We start from the raw sequence: 22,612 nt of genomic DNA, 5'->3' as shown, positions 1-22,612 counted from the left end.
ATCTAGGGTAGCCCGATCCCATAGATAGTCTCTCAATGACTTGTTGCGGTATCCGGCGGACACCGACAAAGTAGGCGGCCGTCTGCTTTCATTCAGTCACAGCCTTCCTTCGGGCCGCTCATTCGCCGCAAAGGGACGGAGTCATCATTCTGGTCCCTCAAGATGAATGGTTCAGGGGTTTATATTCAAACCATCAGTTAAATCAGTTTGTCAAGGGTACGACGATTCCGAATCCCTCCGATCAGTTGTCGCCTCCATGAAAGGAGAGTTCCATCGATATCAAAGATGCTTACCTTCATATCCCGATTTCCCGCCCCACCAGCTGTTCCTGCGTTTTGCAATTCGAGAGGAACACTTCCAGTTCGTTGCCTTGCTCCTCAGACTCGCCAGCGCCCCCAGGGTCTTGACCAAGGTCATGGACGCAGTCATGGCCATTCTTCACGCTCGGGGAGTGAATATGAGGAAAAAACAAACAACCAAAAATCTCACAAAAGGATATGATAATACAAAATATAATTTATTAAACAATCAATAAGACCAGAGCATGTGAAAAACACAGTGACATGGGAAATCCAAGTCTGCTTGTGCATGCAGAAAACACCAAAGGACACACATGTAGCGGGAGGGGGAAAGAAAGGAGTATAAAGCACATATGTAGTGCCTGTCAGCAAAGATAAATGTAATTATACTTGCTCGTAGCAAAATTGAACATCCCCCAATAGGCCTCATAGTGTCCACATCACCAGACATGTATCCATAATGGATAGTAAAATGTAATGAGAATATAAAGTGTTAAAGTCATACCTGGTAAGGATAAGAGGCAACCCGCCTAGTGTGTGTCCCCCCGACGCGCGTTTCGGCGTGAAATGCCTTTCTCAAGGGGTGGTCGGAAAGGGGAAGTGAAGGGATTAAAAACGCTATGTCCACCAATCACAGGCAAGTATGCCAATCATGTGACTCATATGACCATGCAGGGTCGCGCAATAGTGGCTATGGGATTAGGAATCCCTGTTACCATAGAGATACACACATACCTCAGTGTATCAACGTCATAGCCAGGCCGCCTCTGATGACGCATATGCCACCGTGGCAACCGAGGATGCCAGGCAGCGTGGTGGTATTGCCTGATCTGGACGACCTGCTGATCAAGGTCCGTCCCTTCCAGTCTGCGAGGGAACCGTGGATATCACAGTAAATACAATTTCTCGCCTGGGTCGAAAGATAAACTTCGAAAAGTCTTCCCCAACACAGGCCCAGCAGATTTCCTTTTTGGGAATGTTCTTAGACACTTCCCGCGGGTTGGTCATTCTCCCTCCAGAAAAGGCCCGAGCCTTACAACAGGTAGCGCGGACTCTTTTCCGACCGGTTTCTCACTCCATACGTTTCAGCATGAGAGTTCTCGGAAAGATGGTGGCAGCGATGGAAGCGGTCCCATTTGCACAGTTCCATTTCCATCCTTTACAACATGCGTTGCTGTTAACTTGGGACAAGAACCCGTTCTCCCTGGTCCGTCTGTCCCTTCTGTCCCTGCGGGTCGGACAAGCCATCAAGTGGTGGACACTGAAATCCTCCCTGAATCAAGGGATGTCCTTTCTCCCAGTACGATGGTCGGTGGTGACCACCGACGCCATTCTTCTGGGCTGGGGTGCGTTTTTTTCGTTACCACACAGCACAGGGTCGTTGGTCAATTCGAGAGTCACGCCTCCCCATCAACATCTTGGAGATACGTACGAGCAATACGATAAGCCCTACTGAGTTTTCACCATCTCCTCGCAGGTCACCCCATCAGGATCCAATCCGACAACGCCACGGCCGTGGCATATATCAACCGTCAGGGGGATACTTGGAGCAGGATGGCCATGCACGAAGTGAGTCACATCCTCCACTGGGCCGAGATCAACCATTCGCCCATCTCAGCAATCCACATCCAGGGGTAGACAATTGGCGGTGGATTTTCTCACCAAGGCCTTGCCTCAGGAGAGTATTCTCTTCATCCGGAAGTTTTTCAGCAGATTTGCCATCGCTGGGGAACTCCGGATGTGGATCTCATGGCCTCAGGACTAAACAACAAGGTTCTTCGATTCATTGCCCAATCGCGCGATCCATGTGCCATCGGAGCGGACGCCCTAGTGCTGCCGTATCACCGGTTCTGGCTCCCGTACATTTTTCCCCTCTTCCCTTGCTCCCGAGGGTCATCACGAAAATCAGAGCAGATGGAGTACCAGTAATCCCAGTTGCGCCAGATTGGCCGCGCCGACCATGGTACGCAGAACTAGTACAACTAGTCGCCGACGTTCCCCGGCGACTTCCAGATCGCATGGCTCTACTCTCACAGGGCCTGATTTACCACCAGATCTCCGGGGCCCTGTCTTTGACGGCGTGGCCATTGAATCCTGGTTGTTAGCACAGGCTGGTTTTTCTCACAACGGGATCTCCACTATGATTAGTGCTAGGAAGCCCGTGTCCATGCGTATTTATCACCGCACCTGGAAAACCTTCTTCTCGTGGTGCAAGGACTATGGTTGATCCCCTCTGGTGTTTTCCCTTCCTTCCATATTGGAATTCCTACAATCCGTATTGAAGTCAGGCCTCGCGCTTAGCTCGCTCAAGGGCCAAATTTTCAGCCTTGTCCGCTCTATTCCAAAACAAAATTGCCACCAAACTACAGGTGTAGACGTTTATTCAGGGAGTTTCCCCTGTGGCAACTCCCTATATAAAGGGCCATTGGAATCATGGGACCTTAACTTTGTTCTCGGAACATTACAGGAGGCTCCTTTCGGACCACTGCAGGACGTACCACTAGCTATTCTCTCTTGGAAGGTGGTCTAAGTGGCAATTATGTCAGACGAGTTTCAGAATTGGCGGCCCTGTTCTGCCGTCCTCTGTTCCTGAATTTTCATTGGGACAAGGCAGTTCTTAGGACGTCCACGTCTTTCCTGCCCAAGGTCGTGTCTTCCCTTCACCTCAATGAGGACATTTTTTTGCCTTCCTTCTGTCCGGCACCAGTCCATCGCATTGAGAAGGCCCTCAACACCATGGATGTGGTTAGGGCTCTGAGATGGTACATCTCACAGACGGCTCCCTTCCGCAAGTCAGATGCCCTGTTCGTACTTCCTGAGGGGCATAGGAAGGGTCTAGCCGCTTCAAAAGCCACGCTAACCAGGTGGATTCACTTAGCTATTCAGGAACCCTACTGTGTCAGGGACACACCTGTCCCAGCAGGGATTAAGGCGCATTCTACCCTCTCAAGCACTAGGCATCGGCAGAACATGTCTGCAAGGCTGCGTCTTGGTCCAGTCTGCATACCTTTACAAAATATTACCAAATTCATTCTCAGGCCTCTGCGGATGCAGCTCTTGGCAGACGCATCCTGCAATTGGCAGTACCACACATTTGAGTCAGTGGTACATGGGGTATTAGCAGTTGTATGCTCCCCACCCAGGGACTGCTTTAGGACGTCCCACGGTTTGTGTCCCCCAATGAGGTGTAGGAGAAATAAGGATTTTTGTGTACTCACCGTAAAATCCTTTTCTCCGAGCCAATCATTGGGGGACACAGCACCCACCCTGTTTAGCCTATTGGCTCACTGTAGCATTCTTAGGTTTTGACAGAGTTATGGCTATTGTTATTTGTTTAATGCTCCTACTGCTTTTTCACCGAACTGGAGAACTCCCAGTCAGTGAGAGGGTGTATACTGCAGGGGAGGAGTTAACTTTTTTTTGTGTTCACTTAGTGTCCACCTAGTGGCAAGCAGTATAACACCCATGGTTTGTGTCCCCCAATGATTGGCTCGGAGAAAAGGATTTTACGGTGAGTACACAAAAATCCCTATTTCATTGTCAAGCGGCAGTGGAATCCTTTCTGCACTTTGGTCCAAAAATTCTTCCATTCTGGTTGGAGCTACTTCTGTTTCTTCTTGAACACTTTGCATTCCCTAGGGTGTTGTCTCCTAAAGTGTGCCTGCTGGGTGTTATACATGACCTTATTGATGGGTCCTAAAACAGTCTTTTTTTCATATTTCTGTTGTTCTGTGCTAGAAAGATAATTACATTAACATGGAAATCCACAGAAGCCCCCAGTACGCTACACTGGCTGCAATTACTCAACTATATTCCACTATATAAAGATCTCTATTCGACTAAGAAATGTGGCTATATATATAATGAGGCATGGGGACAGTGGTTAGCAATAGCAGACAATGCCCTAAGGGACTTCCAGCAGAGCCTTCTGTATATTTAGCTCCATCATATGTCTGCATAACGTGAGGATGATTGGCATAAGGACTGGTATGACTGTGTTGCGTATGATGTTGTATGTATATGGTTCTTCGATTGTTGATTCTTTCTATGCAACTACATAATATTGATCTAAAGTCAGACATTGAACTGGCTTTAGTGGACATTGAGGACTCTCAGGCTGCGTGCTTACGATCAGTAATAGTAGCGTATTTTCGCTGCGTTTAAAACGCTGTGTTCTATATTACAAACACAGTGGATAGGATTTATGGAAATGCCATGCCCACTGTGCTTTGTAACGCTGCATAAACCCACCTGTGGTGCGGGTTTCCGAGAAGGCAGCATGTTAATTTCTGTAGCATATACGCTTAATCTTAGAGGCGGTAAATCAGCATAATTCCAAAACACCGCTGCGCAATGCAGAATGCACAGTTTTGGACGCATCGAAAATACACCAAGTCCAAAACACTACTATTCCTGATCGTAGGTGCGCAGACTTATTGATTCTAATAGTTGTTATTGTTAATATTCTCATTGTGTTAAAAAAGAAAAAAAAAAATAAATATATATATATATATATATATATATATATATATATATATACATACACACATATACACACACACATATACACACAGTCACACAGTATATATATTATCCACAATGCTGCTAACTATAATGTACTGCAAATAGCTCGCTGAGAAATCTACGTTGGAAAATCTGTAGCACAATCAACACGTGGGAATGTGGACTAAAAGGTTTTGTTAAGAAAGAATTGTTTTTCAATCCAATTTTACTGAACGTTAAGCGTGTGTGAATTGGAAATTGTGAGTAAGTGCAACAATTTGCTGCAGTCTAATGTGGCTTTCAACTACCCAACATTATGGCCAATCATCTCAGAAAACATACAGGATGTGGCCTCAGGCTATGGACTAAGGCCTCAGTACTCACTTAGGTAGAGGGAGCTCAGGAATGTGGTCTATCCGGACCAGTTGTCTAATACGGAAGCGGCATAAATGTTGCAGAGATTTCACATTGCTGAAGCGGGACACAGGGTATAATAGTTGTACTGGCGTAGGAGGAAGACCTGAAAGAGAGAGGTTGGGTGAATATAATTCTACCAACTAAGTCCCCTATAAAATGTAAAGACCCATTGGGGCTCATAATATAGATTCCATATCAGTTTGGGAGGAAACTGGAGAACCTAGAGGAAACCCACGCAAACACAGAGAGAACATACAAACTCGTTATTTGGTGGGATTTGAACCTAAGAGCTGCAAAGAAACCGTGCTAACCACTGAGCCACCATGCTGCTGCTCAAGTCTATGTAGACGATATACATGGAGGGAAGGGGGGAATGTGTCTGATGTGGTGACTTATCAGGCAGTCATACACACACCTAGGATAGTGACTGCACTTCCATGTACTAACCTGGCACCCGTGAGCGCAGGAAATACAGGAACTTCCCATTTTTTGAGTGCATGATAGCCCGTTTTATGAACTCTACTACAGACTGGCATCGATCTTCAAACTTCGGATGGCACCACAGACTGAATGTGCCTAAAGTGCAAGCGGAAAACAAAGTCCAATATATCAGCATCATATCTACATTGCAGAAAATTAAATTGTGAAGTAACCATAAGGCTACGTTCAGACAAATTGTGGATTTGGCATTGAAAATCTGGAACAAATTTAAGTAAAACACTAGAAAATGGGGATTTTAAACCCTCACCCACACACATTGGGAAAAATCTGTGCAGATGTTGGCACACGCCATTATTATTGTTACAACTGCACTAATCTGTGTTTGGTGTCGACCATCAATAGTCAGGCTGCTTCAGATATGGCACCATTGGCTCTCACCTCGATAGTGCTCCATGCGTGTGTGGTGGGTGATTCCCTGTGATCGAAAGCTGAGGCTCAGGATATAGCGGGGATCAGAGCTATCTCTTACAAGAAATGAACCATCTGGCTTCCCTTTTAGCTTCATTTCTGCATCCTCCCAGTTCATAGGACCCCAGTACCAACCGCACTGTAAGAAGAGGTACGAAAAATAAATTCAACTGCCTAAAAGAAGAGAGAACATAATCAGCAGAACATATATAAACCAAAGTCAACCTTTTCCAGTTCTCTCAAACTTGCAGCAAAACTACTAGGATCCTGCCGGAGAATCGGGCACTGTAAGGGCTGTACCAGCGGAACTGGGGCACACTCAGGAGGACGAAGAGGTACCAATCGAGGCAGAGGATCTGCAAAATAGTAACAAAAGACATATTTGCATATAGCTGCTTTCAGACCAAACATTGTACAACTACCTACAGCACTCCTTCCAATTCACAAAGTACATATTTAAGAATGACAACTAATTTGTTAATCCACCCAGTGTGTGATTTTACCCTTCTATTATTTCATTTTCTCATTTCCACCATGCTTTACATAGCAGATCTGCATCCCCCCTAACATTTGTAATTCAGAATACCATACCATCCAGTTTTTAGCATTCAGTTTTCTAGCCATGTATAGTAATAGAGCTATGGCAAGTTTCCCCAGTCTCACCAGTACACAGTTCCTCTACATATCCCAGTATGCAGGTGAGAGATTACTAGTCACCACGCACCCATAGGCTGATTCTATATGGCTCCAAACTGCTCCCCAGCGTGAGTGCAGTCGCGGGAAAGACCATAAAACGTGCAATATTCCTGCTTCCTGTTGGGCGCACCTCGGGAATCCAGAATCATTTTTGAGGCTGGTTTCACACTAGCGTTTATCGCTGCGCTTCGTGCACGTTCATGCGCATGCGTCCCGCGCCCCTATCTTTAACATGGGGGTGCATGGTCTAGCGTTTGCACGCGTTCGTATGCGTTTTTGCATGTTGCATTTTTGGTCCGTCCGACCACTTTCAGGTGATCTGTATACTCTGTGAATGACAGAGCTGTGAGAGTCGTTTGGGTTCACTAAGTGAAAGATTGGGTATGTATTCCAGCACCGAAGTCCACTCATCTGTGATAGCACCAATCTCTTTCTCCCATTTCTGTCTAACCAACAGAGGGAATTTCTTAAGGAGGACAAAGAGAAGGTCATTATAGACGCTGGATATTACCCCCTTCGTGACTCCCTCTGAGCAAATAGTGTTGAATACTACATCTCTATGAGTTTTAACATCCTTCACTTTACATTGGGCTCAATAGGAGTGTTTCAGTTGAAAGTATTATTCCACAGAGATCACAGACTGAAAGCAATATTCCCAGAACTGCCACTGCTCTCATACAAACAGCCTCCCAACCTAAGGAATATCCTTGTCAGAAGTGCCCTCGCATCACCATCAAAGACAGGCACAGTCCCCTGTAACATTAAGAAATGCAAGACCTGCACCCACATATCACCAACAGATAAAGTCCCCATACCCAACACAAATCAAGACTAAGATCATGGACTATTTTTCATGTACATCCTCCAAGGTCGTGTACATGATACAATGTACAAGGTACAATGCAGGGACATACATAGGAGAAACGAAGCAAAAACTACAAACAAGGATGAATCTGCATAGACATGATAAAAAATGAGCTGGACACACCTGTAGGAATACACTTCTCTAGACCTGGACACAGCTTGGCAGATCTAAAAGTCCTAATATTGAAAGGTCATTTTAATAGTGACATAGAAAGGAAAATTTGGGAGTATAAATTTATAAATGTTTCATTCTCTAACAGGACTGAATTTGACACCTGGATTCATGACTCATTAGATGGACACAGTTCAAACCTCCACAAGAAGGTCTTCAGATCTCTAATAGAACACTGCCACCTCATTTACATGTGTAACAAAAACCTTAATTTAATTTCCTTGGCCTGTATCACCTCATGTCCTGTTGTAATTTCTATTTAAATGTTACCATCTCTTCTCAGTAATTCACTTGTAAACCAGCCTGATGAAGGGGCCTTTTGAGCTCTGAAAGCTTGCTTGCAAATAAAATTTCTCTGGTTAGCCAATAAAGGTATCACTGCTTGAATACTTTTCTCAATTTTTTTTGGGGGGGACATAAGTATTTACATCTAGTTGAAAGTATTGAAAGAAGCAATTATCAGGTAGATGGAACTCTTTTTGCAGACAGTCAAAGGATTCAAGCCCCTCATTGCCAACCTCCTAGTGAACGTACTGTATACCCATACTCTTCCAGTTCCCGAACTGTTAGTTTGGCAAATTCAGTTTGATTTTAAGCCAAACCCTTGGAAATGAAGTCCAATGTAGGGTATACTGAGAGACCCCCAAACATGCCTGCCTGTAAACTTTCCACAAGGCGCCCCTGTCCCACAGTGTTTTGAATAATTTTACAGACTGAACTGCCCCGTATCACTTTCTTTCCATCCCTTCACTTGCTGGCATTGAGCCGCCAGAAAATATAACCATGTATTGGGCAGTACCAGGCCACCGTCGTCTTTTGGTCTCTGAAAAGTTTCTAATCTTAAGGGGGTTTTACACATAGCAATATCGCTAGCAATATCGCTAAAACGTCACTGATTTTGTGACGTTATAGAGATATCGCTATGTGTGTGATACTTACCTCCGACCGGCTCCCCCGCTGGTTATCGCTGATCGCGCGAGATCGGGCGGCTCCATTTCTCGTCGTCTGCTTCCTGCTGTGTGAGACGAGTGACGCTGGACGCGGGCGGGAGGACGTCAGGATCGCTGTGTGTGAAAGGTGAGTATCGTGCGCTGCGTCGCTGCTGCATCGCTGTGAGATCTTTCTGTGTGAAAGTTCACTAGCGATCATTTAGTGATGCACCAGCGATCCTGACCGGGTCGGATCGCTGGTGCATCGGTAAATGTAAAAGGGCCTTAATTCTGGACTGCCCTTTATGCCAAATCAAATCTCTGAAAAGCGTACTTATCTTATGGAATCTAGATAATGCTCCCATTTGGCTCACACTACGTAGAATCTATAAAATCTGAGACATCAACATCTTGATTTAACCTGCCCACCACAGACAGTTGGAGTTTACACCATGCTGTTATTTTCCACTTAAATTTTTTTTTTTTTTAATTTGTTTATTAAACAGCAAACAAACATATTTGGTACATAACCAATGTAATATATACATGTTCATTATGGTAAAACAACAAGCTTGCATAATGAGCTATTTGTACAGACTTCAATCCCACAGATCCTCACTCCCTTGCGAGGCCTATGGACTATTAAGGGGTAATTAAAAAGGAAAAAAAAAGGGTTCATTGTTCATTATTCTATATGTTTGGATATGCATAGCTCTAAGTGATACATAACATTCAACATATCAATCATAAAACTAAAACTACTACTATCCTGCCTCCAAAAACAACCTTCACAATGATAATGACATTGTGAAACTATAATGCTAAGTTTACACGTACGAGAGTTCCGGATTTCCGTTCCGCAGGAAAATAGCATTTTAAATTCCCGCGGAAAAACTAGCATTTTGCAAGCGTAATTAGCTTGCAAAATGCTAGCGTTTTCCAAGTGATCTGTAGCATCGCTTGGAGAACTGATTGACAGGTTGGTCACACTCGTCAAACATAGTGTTTGACAAGTGTGACCAACTTTTTACTACTGAGGCCACCTATGCAGCATCAGTAGTAAAAGATAAAATGTAAAAAAAAAAAATGGTGTTAATTCTTACCTTCCGATGTCCCGCGCAGCCTTCCCGCCTTCTCCACGCTCTCGCGACGTCTCGCGGTAATTTGCGATGACGTCGCGCGAATGACCGCGAGACTTCGCGATCCCGCGAGAACGGACGTCATCGCGGGCATTTTCGCAAAGGATTACTGAGAACGGGAGCGTGGAGAGAGGCGGGAAGGCTGCGCGGGATGTCGGAAGGTGAGAATAACAATATTTTTTATTTTAAATTCTATTTTTTACAGGGATATGGTACCCAAAGCCCGGAGGACAGTCTCCTCTCCTCCAGACCGTGGGTACCATCCGCAATTGTTCTGCTTACTTTTCGCATGGTGTGCACAGCCACATGCGGAAAGTATGCGGAATAATGCATTCCTATGGGTGCGGGATCGCCGCGATTAATGAGCATGCTGCGGTTTTTTACCGCAAAGCGATTCCGCCGCGGTAAAAACCGCAGCATTAGCACAGCATTAAACCAACTGAATGAAAAAAATTCACCAAATAAGTCATAAATGGATATTCATTATAAATACAATGACCTACTCAAAAATGAATACACCAAACGGAGTCCAAAACATTAAGACTCAAATAAATTTATTACATAATTACCAATGAGTATACAGAACCAGACATAGTAACATACCATAATTACAACAAAATACATATAAAAAATGCATATGAAAAGGACAAAGTGAGCACTATAAATAAATAATCATACAGAAATGATGATGAGGATAATAAGAGTAAAGTGCATAATATATATGGGCTGAAAAAACAGCTCCTAATAAAGTGCATAAAAATTACAAAAATTATAAAAAATTACAAAAATTATATATAAATCCAAATCATATATACCCGTAATGTGTGGCTCAATGTGTCCAGGCTCCCTCCAACGTACGTTTCGCCTACCGTGGCTTTTTCAAGGACACTCCATTTTTTATATGTATTTTGTTGTAATTATGGTATGTTACTATGTCTGGTTCTGTATACTCATTGGTAATTATGTAATAAATATATTTGAGTCTTAATGTTTTGGACTCCGTTTGGTGTATTCATTTTTTGAGTAGGTCATTAGCACAGCATTGCGGAATCCCATAGGAATGCATGGGATGCTTATTTTTCACGTTTTCGCGGCAAAATCACGCGGTTAAAACCGCCGCGGAAACGCGAAAAAAACGACACGTGTGAACTCAGCCTAAAGTGTGAATCAATATATTCTTCAATACAGCTATTATGATGGTATCAAACTATTGTCTACATGGTGATATAGTAAGGCAAGAAGTACCCACACGTACCAAATCTTATTAAACTTTCCCAGGCAACCCCTATTTTGATACATGTGCGCTCGTAAGGTATAACTGAATTCACCAACTCAACCCAAGCTCTAAGAGATGGATGTGCATTACCCATCCAACGCAAGGCCAAGATTTTCCTAGCTAAGAAGAGTGTCTCACGTAGGAAAATTTTAACCCCAATATCTCTTCCTCTAGCACACCAAACAGACACACAAACGGGTTAAGAGGAACAGGAGTGCATATAAGGGAGGTCAACAACGAAGTTACCTCTTTCCAGAAGGACAGGATAATTAGGCACCCCCACACCATATGTATAAAATCCGCATCAATTGTATGACATCTTGAGCATTCTGAAGATTGAGACCACCCCATGCTAAATAAATCGCAACGGAGTCAGATAAGACTGGTGTACTATATATAGTTGATTAGCATACGGAGACACCTCGGTTGGAGATTCAAGAATATCTTCCCAATCCTCATCTTGAATGGTCGCCGCGACATTGCATGAAAATGCAATAACGGGCGAGCAAAAGAACATATTTGCACAAAAGTGGTATCATTAAAAACGTCAGCCCGGCACGCAAAAAATAAGCCCTCACCCAACCCCAGATCACGAAAAATGTCAGAAAATTACGTCGGAAAATTACACATTTTTTAAAAAAAAACTTTGGAATTTTTTTTCACCACTTAGATAAAAGAGAACCTAGACATGTTTGGTGTTTGTGAACTTGTAATGACCTGGATAATCATAATGGCAGGTCAGTTTTAGCATTTAGTGAACCTAGCAAATAAGCCAAACAAAAAACAAGTGTGGAATTGCACTTTTTTTTGCAATTTCACCGCACTTAGAATTTTTTCTCATTTTCAAGTACACGTCATGCTAAAACCAATGATGTCGTTCAAAAGCACAACTCGTCCCACAAAAAAAATAAGCCCTCATATGGCCATATTGACGGAAAATTTAATAAGTTATGGCTCTGGAAAGAAGGGGAGCGAAAAACAAAAAAAGCTCCGGTCATGAAGGGGTTAAAATTAGTTACAACAGGCAGTAGAGATAACGTTTCAAGGTGATCTATTGGACCGTGGAAGAGAGGCATGAAAGCGGATTTAGCCCAGTTTATAAATAATCCTGAATAATTACTAAATTTGCCTATTGTGGCAGTAACATGTGGTAATGTTTCTTCTGTGTTATCCAGGAATATCACCATGTCGTCAGCATATAAGCCAATGGCGTCCAAACGGCCTGCTATATCTATACCCTTAATGACCGGAGTGGATCTTATACGTATCGCCAGTGCTTCGATCGCGAGAGCAAAGAGGGCTGGGGAGAGGGGACACCCCTGACGTGTTCCCCTTGCCAAAGAGAATGATTCGGATATAGAGTTATTATTATTCGGGCTTTTGGTTTCATATACATTGCACCAATCCACTTCCGAAATTTAGAACCAAAACCATATTTTTGTAAACATGCGGATAAGAAGGACCACTCAAGGGAGTCAAATGCCTGCGTCTAACGAGGCCAAGGCCCACTAATCTGGCACCAGGGAGCTGTACTGAACCGACTGAACCCTCCTAATATTAATAGACGTATTCTTCCCGGGCATAAAACCAGTATGGTCTCGATGTATTATTTCAAGTATCACCGAATTCAGTCTAGTGGCCAGGATCTTAGTGAAGATCTTATAGTCCACATTTACCAGCGATCTGATCCACAGTCTAGGGGGTCTTTCCCCTCTTAAGAATTATTATATTTGCCTCATAAAAGCAGTCTGGTAGAGAGCCTCTCTACCAAGTTTCCCAGAACACCTTTTGGCTATGTGCCCACGTATGCAGAAAAAAAACGCAATTCTTCCCAGGAAAAACGTGCAGGTTTTTTTGCGTCTTTTCCGTGATTTTTGCACTTTTTTTTCGGGTGTTTCCCGCGATTTTCACGTGCGAAATTCAAGCACTTTCCAAGCGATTTGAAGCATCGCTTGGAATGTGATTGACAGGTTGGTCACACTCGTCAAACAAAGTGTTTGACGAGTGTGACCAACTTTTTACTATTGAGGCTGCGTATGCGGCATCAGTAGTAAAAAGATCTAATGTTAAAAATAAAAAAATTGAAAAAAATCGGGTTATATTCACCTTCCGGCGTCCCGCGCAGCCTTCCCGGGCCTCAGCGATGCTTCCGTTCCCAGTAATGCCTTGCGAGACCTTTGATGACGTAAAGTCTCGCGATACTATAGCGATCTCGCGAGATCGTACGTCATCACAGGTCCTTGCCGCAAGGCATTACTGGGAAAGGAAGTATCGCTGAGGCACGGGAAGGCTGCGCGGGACGCCGGAAGGTGAATATAACCCGATTTTTTATTTTTTTATTTTTTTTTTTTTTACATGGATATGGTACCCAGGGCCTGGAGGACAGTCTCCTCTCCTCCACACTGTGGGTACCATCCGCACATGAGCGGCTCACTTTGTGCATGGTGGGCATAGCCACATGCGGGATGTAAGCGGATCTCATGCATTCCTATTGGTGCGGAATTGCGGCGATTCCGCAAAAAGAATAAGCATGCTGCGTTTTTTTCCGCGATGCGATTCCGCCGCGGGAAAAAAAAATCGCAGCATTAGCACAGCATGTGCGGAGTGCCATAGGAATGCATGGAGTGCGTTCTGTATGTGTTTAAGCGGTTTCGCGGCGAAAATCGCGACAACGCTTAAAAATCGCAACGTGTGCACACAGCCTTCAGAGGAGTGGCGTCAAAACATCCTGATACTTCCTGTACATTTCTATGGGAAACCCATCCGGCCCACGTGCTTTCCCAGAGGCTAGATCCCCAATAGCTCCATTAATTTCCTCTATGGTAAAGTCTGCATCCAGAAAGGCTTGTTGAGTAGGGCCTAACGTGGGAAACTCCACATCTGATAATTACTCAAGACATTCCAAAGTGCTGAAACTACCTTTGGAGCTATATAATGTTTTATAGTAATCATGGAAACATTGAAGTATGTCATCAATTGTGGTTACTACCGAATTATCAGGCTTTCTAATTTGACGTATGGTATTAGATGTGTTGTGCTGGCGCACTATAAATGCCAGTAGTTTGCTGGATTGATTCCCCAATTCAAAATATGACTGACGTGTAAAGAATAGTTTACGTTTAGATTTGGTATCTATGTATTGAGTATATAATCTATAGGAGTTCAACCACTCAATTCTATTTTCATTTGTCTGGTTAGCTATATAAGTTGCCTCCAAATCCCTCAGGCGCCTCTCCATCTCATCATCCTCCCTTGATGTCGTCCGTTTAATATAAGAACTTGTAGAGGACAAACATCCCCTTAAATATGCCTTAAGGGCATCCCAGAACAAAAATATTTTGGGGTTCAGGGTGAGACGGAATTAAGCAGTCCACCTGGGCCAGAGTCATGTCATTGGGGGCCTATCAATTTGAGCCAAACTGGGTTTAGCTTCCAAAATATATAGTGACTTGACTGGCCGAATTGGAGTTTAAGTATTATTGGACTATGGTCTGTCTAATGGATGAGTGACAGGTATATTCTCTAACCTCAGGATGACGCATCCTCCACAGATCCACCCAACCGCTACCCTTCATGAGTAACGGGGATGGAGATGGAGTGGCCCCGGAGACCCCATGATCCAGTCTAAGTCTATTGAGACAATTATCCATAACAAGATTAAAATCTCCCATGCACATGACTAATGCATCCGGATAATTTAGGGCAAAGATTACCGCCTTTTTAATAACTGACATCTTGGCCGGGGGTGGGTTATAAACACACACTATTACGTAGTTTTTCATATTCACGATTAGGGATGAGCTTTCCGATATTGAAATATCGGGAATCGGCCCGATATTTGCGATATCGGAATTCCGATTCCGATATTTTTTTCACATCGGAAATCCCATAATCCTTCAGCCTCTGAGCGCTCCGTGGAGTCAATCAGAAGCAGAAGAATTGCTGACAACATTGTGTAACTCCCCTAAGCTTGGTAGGAGGCGTCCAAACTTGCTAGCTAGGGGCTGCGCTGCGATTGGCTGGCTGCATGGTGTGATCAGGCAGTATAAAAGGCTGCGCCTGCCATTTTAGCCTCACTCTACTGTGAAAGCAGATAGGGATAGGTTGCTGTTGGAGATAGAGAGAGATCTCGGATCTAAAGGTACTGTCACACTTAGCGATGCACCAGCGATCCCAACCAGCGATATGACGCGGTCAGGATCGCTGGTGCATCGTTAAGTGGTCGCTAGTGAGCTGCCACACAGGCAGATCTCACCAGCGACATCGCTGGGGACGGGGGTCGCTACTTACCTGTCACACCAGGCGATCCTGCGTCCTCCCGCCCGGTTCCACGCGTCGCTCGTCGTCACAGCAGGAAGCGCTGCAGGAAGCTGACGACGAGAAACAGTCCAGCCTGTTCTCGCGCGATCAACGATAACCAGCGGGTTGTAGATAGGTATCTCACACAGCGATATCGCTAGCAATAACGCTATAACGTCACAAGTTATAGCTATATTGCTAGCGATATCGCTTAGTGTGACAGGTCCTTTATAGCGATAGAAATTGTTTTTCAGCGACTGTAGCAGCCCCCGTGTGTTACAGAAGCAGTCTTTTCCCTCACTGACCCCGCTCAGTTTCATTTTTTGTGCTGTGCAGGCTCTCAGTGAGGTGCTTAGTGTGACAGTGCAGCGCACATTCACTGCAGCAGCTTCTCTTTCTTGCTGCAGCACTGTGTCTCAGCCTTTTGTTTTCATCCCTTAAATCCCCTTCCCCTATTTTTTCCTAAAAGTGTAGCTTCACCATCTAGTACATTTTGGTGAATGCTATAAAAGGATTTTTCAGTGAGGGGTTCCCCCACAGAACCCCCCCCCCCAATCTCTTACCCCCATTTAGCCCTCAATTTTCCTGGTGCTCGGGTGCGCTTTGCACAGTTTAGTCACCTCTGATGCGCAGACCGCCTGTGTGCTTTTATTGGGGAGTGCAGCACCCACTAGGTCAGTCTTTGTAGTCACATCAGACTGCAGGACCCCTTGTGGGGGCTGTTCTATCGCGCACCCCAAATTTTTCACCAGTAAATTCACTCTCAGTGCCCCTATAAGTGTTACTTTACCTTACAGCATCTACTGAGGTTAAAGTTAAACACTATATAGGGATTGTGCTGTGAGGGACCCAAACCACCCCCAGTTCCCTGGTGCGCTTTGCACAGTATAGTCACCTCTGCTGCGCAGACCGCCTGTGTGCTTTTTTTTGGGGTGTGCAGCACCCACTAGGTCAGTCTTTGTAGTCACATCAGACTGCAGGACCCCTAGTGCGGCCTGTTCTATTGCGCACCCCCAAATTTTTCACCAGTAAATTCACTCTCAGTGCCCCTATAAGTGTTACTTTACCTCACAGCATCTATTGAGGTTAAAGTTAAACACTATATAAGGATTGTACTGTGAGGGCCCAAACAACCTCTGTGGCTGGTGCCACACAGCACCTGGCCCCACACAGCACCTGGCCCAGTCCCGGAGAATCCTTTTTTTTGGTATCACAGCAGTGTCATTTACTGCGCTGTGACATCCGACCGTAATGTGTACACCAATACCACAAACACACGTTACTCTGTGTAGGCCACACTAGATTCAAATAAAGTGTAGCAGACACACCATCATACAGTGCCATTAGTGTTTCTTATACCCGTTTGTAGTCCTACAGGAATAAGCACACTAATCCCTAATAATTACTTTCTTGCCGTTCTGAATCCATCGATAGAGATGAAGGAGGCAGGGAGTAAGGGTCGTCCACGCGGCGGCCGTGGAAGAGGTGCATCAGCAGCTAGACATGGTGCACAGCCAGAGCAAGCAGCAGGCCCAAGTCATTCAGCACCTACTTTCATCCGGCAGCAGTCATTTATGCGCAGCTTGTTAGGAGCGCAGGGCCATAGGCTGATGAGAGGATCAAGTAGAAACCGTTGTTGGTTGGATGGCAGCTGAGGCATCCACCTCAATGAGCGCAGCATCCTCCCAGGACCTCTCCACCACATCGGGTCAGGCCACTGAAGAGCAGCTCCCATCTGCTTCTTCACCGCCCACTAAATTGCCCAAACATTCAGAGGGCCAGGAGCCAACCTTAATCCTCTTCTCAGAATCTGTGTGCCAGCCAGACAGCATTCCTGCAGCTGTAGAAGAGGTAGTGTGCACAGATGCGCAACCACTGTGTGAGTCTGAGGAAGAAGTGGAGGGTGGGCCAGTGCCCACAGTGACCAGACCCCAGTCAGCAGATCATGAAACTCAGCTGCCAGTTTCTGCTGACGAAATTGTATTGGATGACGAGGTCCTTGACCCATCATGGCATGCTGAGGGGCAACAAGCAAGTGGGGATAGCTCAGAGGAAGAGCTTGCAGGTTTGGCGCAGCGTGGCCGGCCGTCCACGTGGGAGAGGAAGAGGGAAAAATTGGTTGTCGGCTCCCTCAACTTCAGCACCCGTTAGGAGCAGGGCTCTTTTAAAGAGCACAAGGGGTGCGCCCAAGAGTTGTGGTGCATGGGCCTTTTTCGACCAAGTTGCAGATGACGTTACAGTAGTCAGATGCAAGCTTTGTCGACAAACTGTGCAGAGAGGGAAGGATGTCAGCAACCTTAATACCACCAATATGTTGACGCATGTCAGGAATAGGCACCCTGTGGAGTGGCAGCATCACACCCAAGATGATTCGCCACCTGGAGCTGGTCCCCCACCTTCCACCTCTTCAGCCACAGCAGCCACCTCTTCCTCCAGCTCGCAAACAGCTGCTCCCGCTTCCTCGCCAGAATGCCAGGGTGCATCTGCAGGCAGTGTTGTACGGCGGCACAATGTCTGTACTTCGTCAGCATCAGCATCCCAATCGCTGGCATCCTCACACTCCCAATCCAGTGTGCAGCCATCTGTCACAGGTGTGGGAGAAAAGGCGCCCGTACTCGGCAAACCACCCACGAGCACAGGGCATGAATTCTCACATTGCCAAACTGCTTGCAGTGGAAATGCTACCATTCTGGCTGGTGAGCAAGCCAGCCTTTATCGATATGTTGGGGTTTGCAATCCCACAACACAGCGTTCCCAGCCGCTTCTACTTCAGCAGGCAAGCCGTCCCCGCCCTGCAACAGCAGGTGGAGCGTAAAATTAAGCATGCGCTACAAAATGCAGTTAGTAGCAAGGTCCACCTGACCAACCACCGACGCGTGGACCAGTCAGCATGGCCAGGGACGCTACATTTCCATCAACGCCCATTGGGTAAATGTAGTTGAGCCTGGAACTGAAGTAGACAATGCAAGTGCGCGGGTCCTGCCAACTCCACGGATTGCAGGCCTCTCCTCCGTACAAATTGACTCCTCCTCATACTCCTCGTCAAACTCGCCTGCACCCAGACGTATCACAACAACCGATTTCAGCACTGCATCGGCCAAACATCAACAGGCCGTGTTGAAATTGGTTTATCTGGGTGATGTTAGCCACACCGCAACCGAGGTGTGGAACACGCTCAAGGAGCAAAGCGACGTGGCTTGCGCCGTTCAACCTCCAGCCAGGTATGGTGGTGTGTGACAACGGCTGAAACCTGGTAGCGGCTCTGGGCCTAGGTGGTCTGACTCACATTCCATGCCTTGCCCATGTCCTAAACTTGGTGGTGCAGAGTTTCGTTATTAACTATCCTGACCTTGAGGAGCTGCTGCACAAAGTCAGATACGTGTGCTCTCATTTGCAGCGTTCAAGCATGGCTGCATCGTGCCTTTCAGCCATGCAGCGCAGATTGGGCCTGCCCGAGCACCGCATCATTGTTGACCTCCCCACCAGGTGGAATTCGACTTTGCATATTCTGCGGATGTTGTGTGAGCAGCAACCTGCAATTATGGAGTTGAAGCTGCATCAGGCGCAAAGTAGGCGGCGACACACATCTCAGCCCTCACACTTTACAACCAGAGTGAGCATCCTTGAAGGACATATGCACCATTTTGAAGTGCTTCGAGGACTCCACTCTGATGATGAGCACGGATGCTGGCCTACTCAGCCTGACTTTTCCCCTTATTTTCCTTATAGAATCATCACTTAAAGGACTAAGGGATGAGGTTTATCAGGAAGAGGAGGGAGTATGATGAGACACTTGCACCAACCAGGCAATCTTCATCGGCCCGGTTGGTACAAAGCTCTGTGGGTGCCTCACAAAGGTCCACGCAGGACACAGCAAGCGAGGAGGATGAGGAGGACTATGAGGATGAGCCAAAGGAGGAAAGTACACAGCACTCTACTAGTAGTCACCAGATATAGCATGGATGGGGTGATGCAGAGGAGCCAGAGCACATTCCTCCAGCTGGTGACAGCGATGCATGGCCAGTTGGCAGCCTTCAGCACGAGTGACTTCATGCTGCATTGTCTGAGAAACGACCCAGGCGTGGCTCGTATTCTCCACACAAATGACTACTGGGTGGCCACCCTCTTAGATCCACGTTACCGGGACAGCCTTCAAAGCCTAATTACACCATTGAACTGGGCGCGTAAAATGCAGGAGTACCAAGACGCACTGGTTAATTCACTCATGTACTCTTTTCCACCGCATAGCAGTGATGCGCGTGCACTAGCAGGCACCTCAGTGCATCCTGGGCCCAGCGGAATCCGTTCAGAAGCCGGTAGCAGAAGCAGTACATCTGCTACTGACAGGTTCAGTATACCCAACCTGTTCCAACGGTTTCTGAACCCGCAAACAGTTCGGGCACTATCAGCACAGACAGTGCAACGCACTAGGAGGCAACGTTACCGTGACATGGAGGCACAATACCTCTCCACCCCTGTCAGTGTGCTTCAAGATGGATCTGCCCCCTTCAAGTTTTGGGTCTCCAAGTTGGATACATGGCCCGAGCTTAGCCAGTATGCCTTGGAGGTCCTGGCTTGTCCTGGTGCCAGTGTGATTTCTGAACGCGTCTTTAGTGCAGCTGGCAATGTACTAACAGACCAACGTACCAGACTATCCGCTGCAAATGTGGACCGGCTTACATTCGTAAAAATGAGCCAGGCCTTGATTTCTGGTGACTTTTGCTGCCCTGGGCCAGAGTAGACTGGTTGGTAGAAGTATGCATGCTCTGTCATGTGCCTATGTTGCACACAGCGTCATCTGTTATGCCAGTGCTCTGGCCTCTACTACCAACATCTAGCACCTGGTTCTGTGACTGACTCTTTCACCTCATACTGTTTTCCATGGGATCTAGTACCGCCAGCTAGTGCCCATTTCCATGACTGCTGATTTCACAGCATGCAGTGTTTCTGGGCTCTAGTACCGCCAGCGAGTGCCCATTTCTGTGACTGCCACTTTCACAGCATGCCGTGTTTCTGGGCTCTAGTAACGCCAGCAAGTGCCCGTTTCAGTGACTGCTGATTTCACAGCATGCCGTGTTTCTGGGCTCTAGTACCGCCAGCAAGTGCCCATTTCCGTGACTGCTGATTTCGCAGCATGCCGTGTTTCTGGGCTCTAGTACCGCCAGCTAGTGCCCATTTCCGTGACTGCCACTTTCACAGCATGCTTTGTTTCTGGGCAACAGTACCGTCAGCTGTACCTCGTTAGACCAAAGTGGAAAAAAAAGGACGACTGATGCCAAACACCTATAGGCAGAAGCACAAGAGGCGGGATCCAGCCACGCCGGCTGTTTCCTGGCAGTGAAGTGCAGACACAGGTGCCTCCCCCGAGGGTTAAACCGAGTTTCAGCATCGCCAGCTGGTTCTCGGGAGTGCCCAAGGGCACGGGGACCTCCTGCTCCAAACCGTGTCTCAACAACACTCGCCGTTACACGGTTGTGTCCGCCACACTGTTCCACGCCCCCGCCGTACATCATTCCAGCTCAGTTTGCTGTTATACGTGGTGTCGGCAGTGTAGGAGTCCCCTACGTGGACTCCGGGACCAGGCGCTCAAGGCTGGTCTCGACTGTGCCAGTAGGCCCTGCTCCTCCCCTGCTGCGACTGCGGAGTAAGGAAGACTGCGTGCAGGTTGCGGAGGCAAATGTGGCTCTTGCACCTTCTGCCAAGAAGACATTACTCCGGTAGAAGACCGCCAAGACGGGAAGACGGGTGCAGCAGACGGGCAGACGGGTGCAGCAGACGGGCAGACGGGTGCAGCAGACGGGCAGACGGGTGCAGCAGACGGGCAGACGGGTGCAGCAGACGGGCAGACGGGTGCAGCAGACGGGCAGACGGGTGCAGCAGACGGGCAGACGGGTGCAGCAGACGGGCAGACGGGTGCAGCAGACGGGCAGACGGGTGCAGCAGACGGGCAGACGGGTGCAGCAGACGGGCAGACGGGTGCAGCAGACGGGCAGACGGGTGCAGCAGACGGGCAGACGGGTGCAGCAGACGGGCAGACGGGTGCAGCAGACGGGCAGACGGGTGCAGCAGACGGGCAGACGGGTGCAGCAGACGGGCAGACGGGTGCAGCAGACCCGAAGACGGGTGCAGCAGACCCGAAGACGGGTGCAGCAGACCCGAAGACGGGTGCAGCAGACCCGAAGACGGGTGCAGCAGACCCGAAGACGGGTGCAGCAGACCCGAAGACGGGTGCAGCAGACCCGAAGACGGGTGCAGCAGACCCGAAGACGGGTGCAGCAGACCCGAAGACGGGTGCAGCAGACCCGAAGACGGGTGCAGCAGACCCAAGACGGGTGCAGCAGACCCAAGACGGGAAGACGGGTGCAGCAGACCCAAGACGGGAAGACGGGTGCAGCAGACCCAAGACGGGAAGACGGGTGCAGCAGACGGGCAGACGGGTGCAGCAGACGGGCAGACGGGTGCAGCAGACGGGCAGACGGGTGCAGCAGACGGGCAGACGGGTGCAGCAGACGGGCAGACGGGTGCAGCAGACGGGCAGACGGGTGCAGCAGACGGGCAGACGGGTGCAGCAGACGGGCAGACGGGTGCAGCAGACGGGCAGACGGGTGCAGCAGACGGGCAGACGGGTGCAGCAGACGGGCAGACGGGTGCAGCAGACGGGCAGACGGGTGCAGCAGACGGGCAGACGGGTGCAGCAGACGGGCAGACGGGTGCAGCAGACCCGAAGACGGGTGCAGCAGACCCGAAGACGGGTGCAGCAGACCCGAAGACGGGTGCAGCAGACCCGAAGACGGGTGCAGCAGACCCGAAGACGGGTGCAGCAGACCCGAAGACGGGTGCAGCAGACCCGAAGACGGGTGCAGCAGACCCGAAGACGGGTGCAGCAGACCCGAAGACGGGTGCAGCAGACCCAAGACGGGTGCAGCAGACCCAAGACGGGAAGACGGGTGCAGCAGACCCAAGACGGGAAGACGGGTGCAGCAGACCCAAGACGGGAAGACGGGTGCAGCAGACCCAAGACGGGAAGACGGGTGCAGCAGACCCAAGACGGGAAGACGGGTGCAGCAGACCCAAGACGGGAAGACGGGTGCAGCAGACCCAAGACGGGA

At 47.8% G+C, this 22,612-nt stretch overlaps 1 protein-coding gene across 2 annotated transcripts in view; it reads right to left on the bottom strand.

Moving 5' to 3' along the window:
- Positions 1 to 22,612, bottom strand: part of SOCS7 (suppressor of cytokine signaling 7) — an 89,166-nt gene that overhangs the window by 17,560 nt on the left and 48,994 nt on the right. For both annotated transcript variants that reach the window (XM_073572484.1, XM_073572486.1), the window contains 4 exons: positions 6,354 to 6,484; positions 6,099 to 6,267; positions 5,667 to 5,795; positions 5,187 to 5,322 (listed from right to left, as the gene is read on the bottom strand). In XM_073572484.1, the coding sequence (XP_073428585.1) occupies positions 5,187 to 5,322; positions 5,667 to 5,795; positions 6,099 to 6,267; positions 6,354 to 6,484 (565 nt within the window). The remainder of the gene's footprint in view (positions 1 to 5,186; positions 5,323 to 5,666; positions 5,796 to 6,098; positions 6,268 to 6,353; positions 6,485 to 22,612) is intronic.

The sequence above is a fragment of the Dendrobates tinctorius genome, unplaced genomic scaffold (genome assembly GCF_039654945.1).
Source record: "Dendrobates tinctorius isolate UK_male_01 unplaced genomic scaffold, ASM3965494v1 ptg000032l, whole genome shotgun sequence".
Taxonomy (NCBI): domain Eukaryota; kingdom Metazoa; phylum Chordata; class Amphibia; order Anura; family Dendrobatidae; genus Dendrobates; species Dendrobates tinctorius.
The sequence above is the reverse complement of the archived record's forward strand: the minus strand, read 5'-3'. Positions and strand labels throughout refer to the sequence as shown.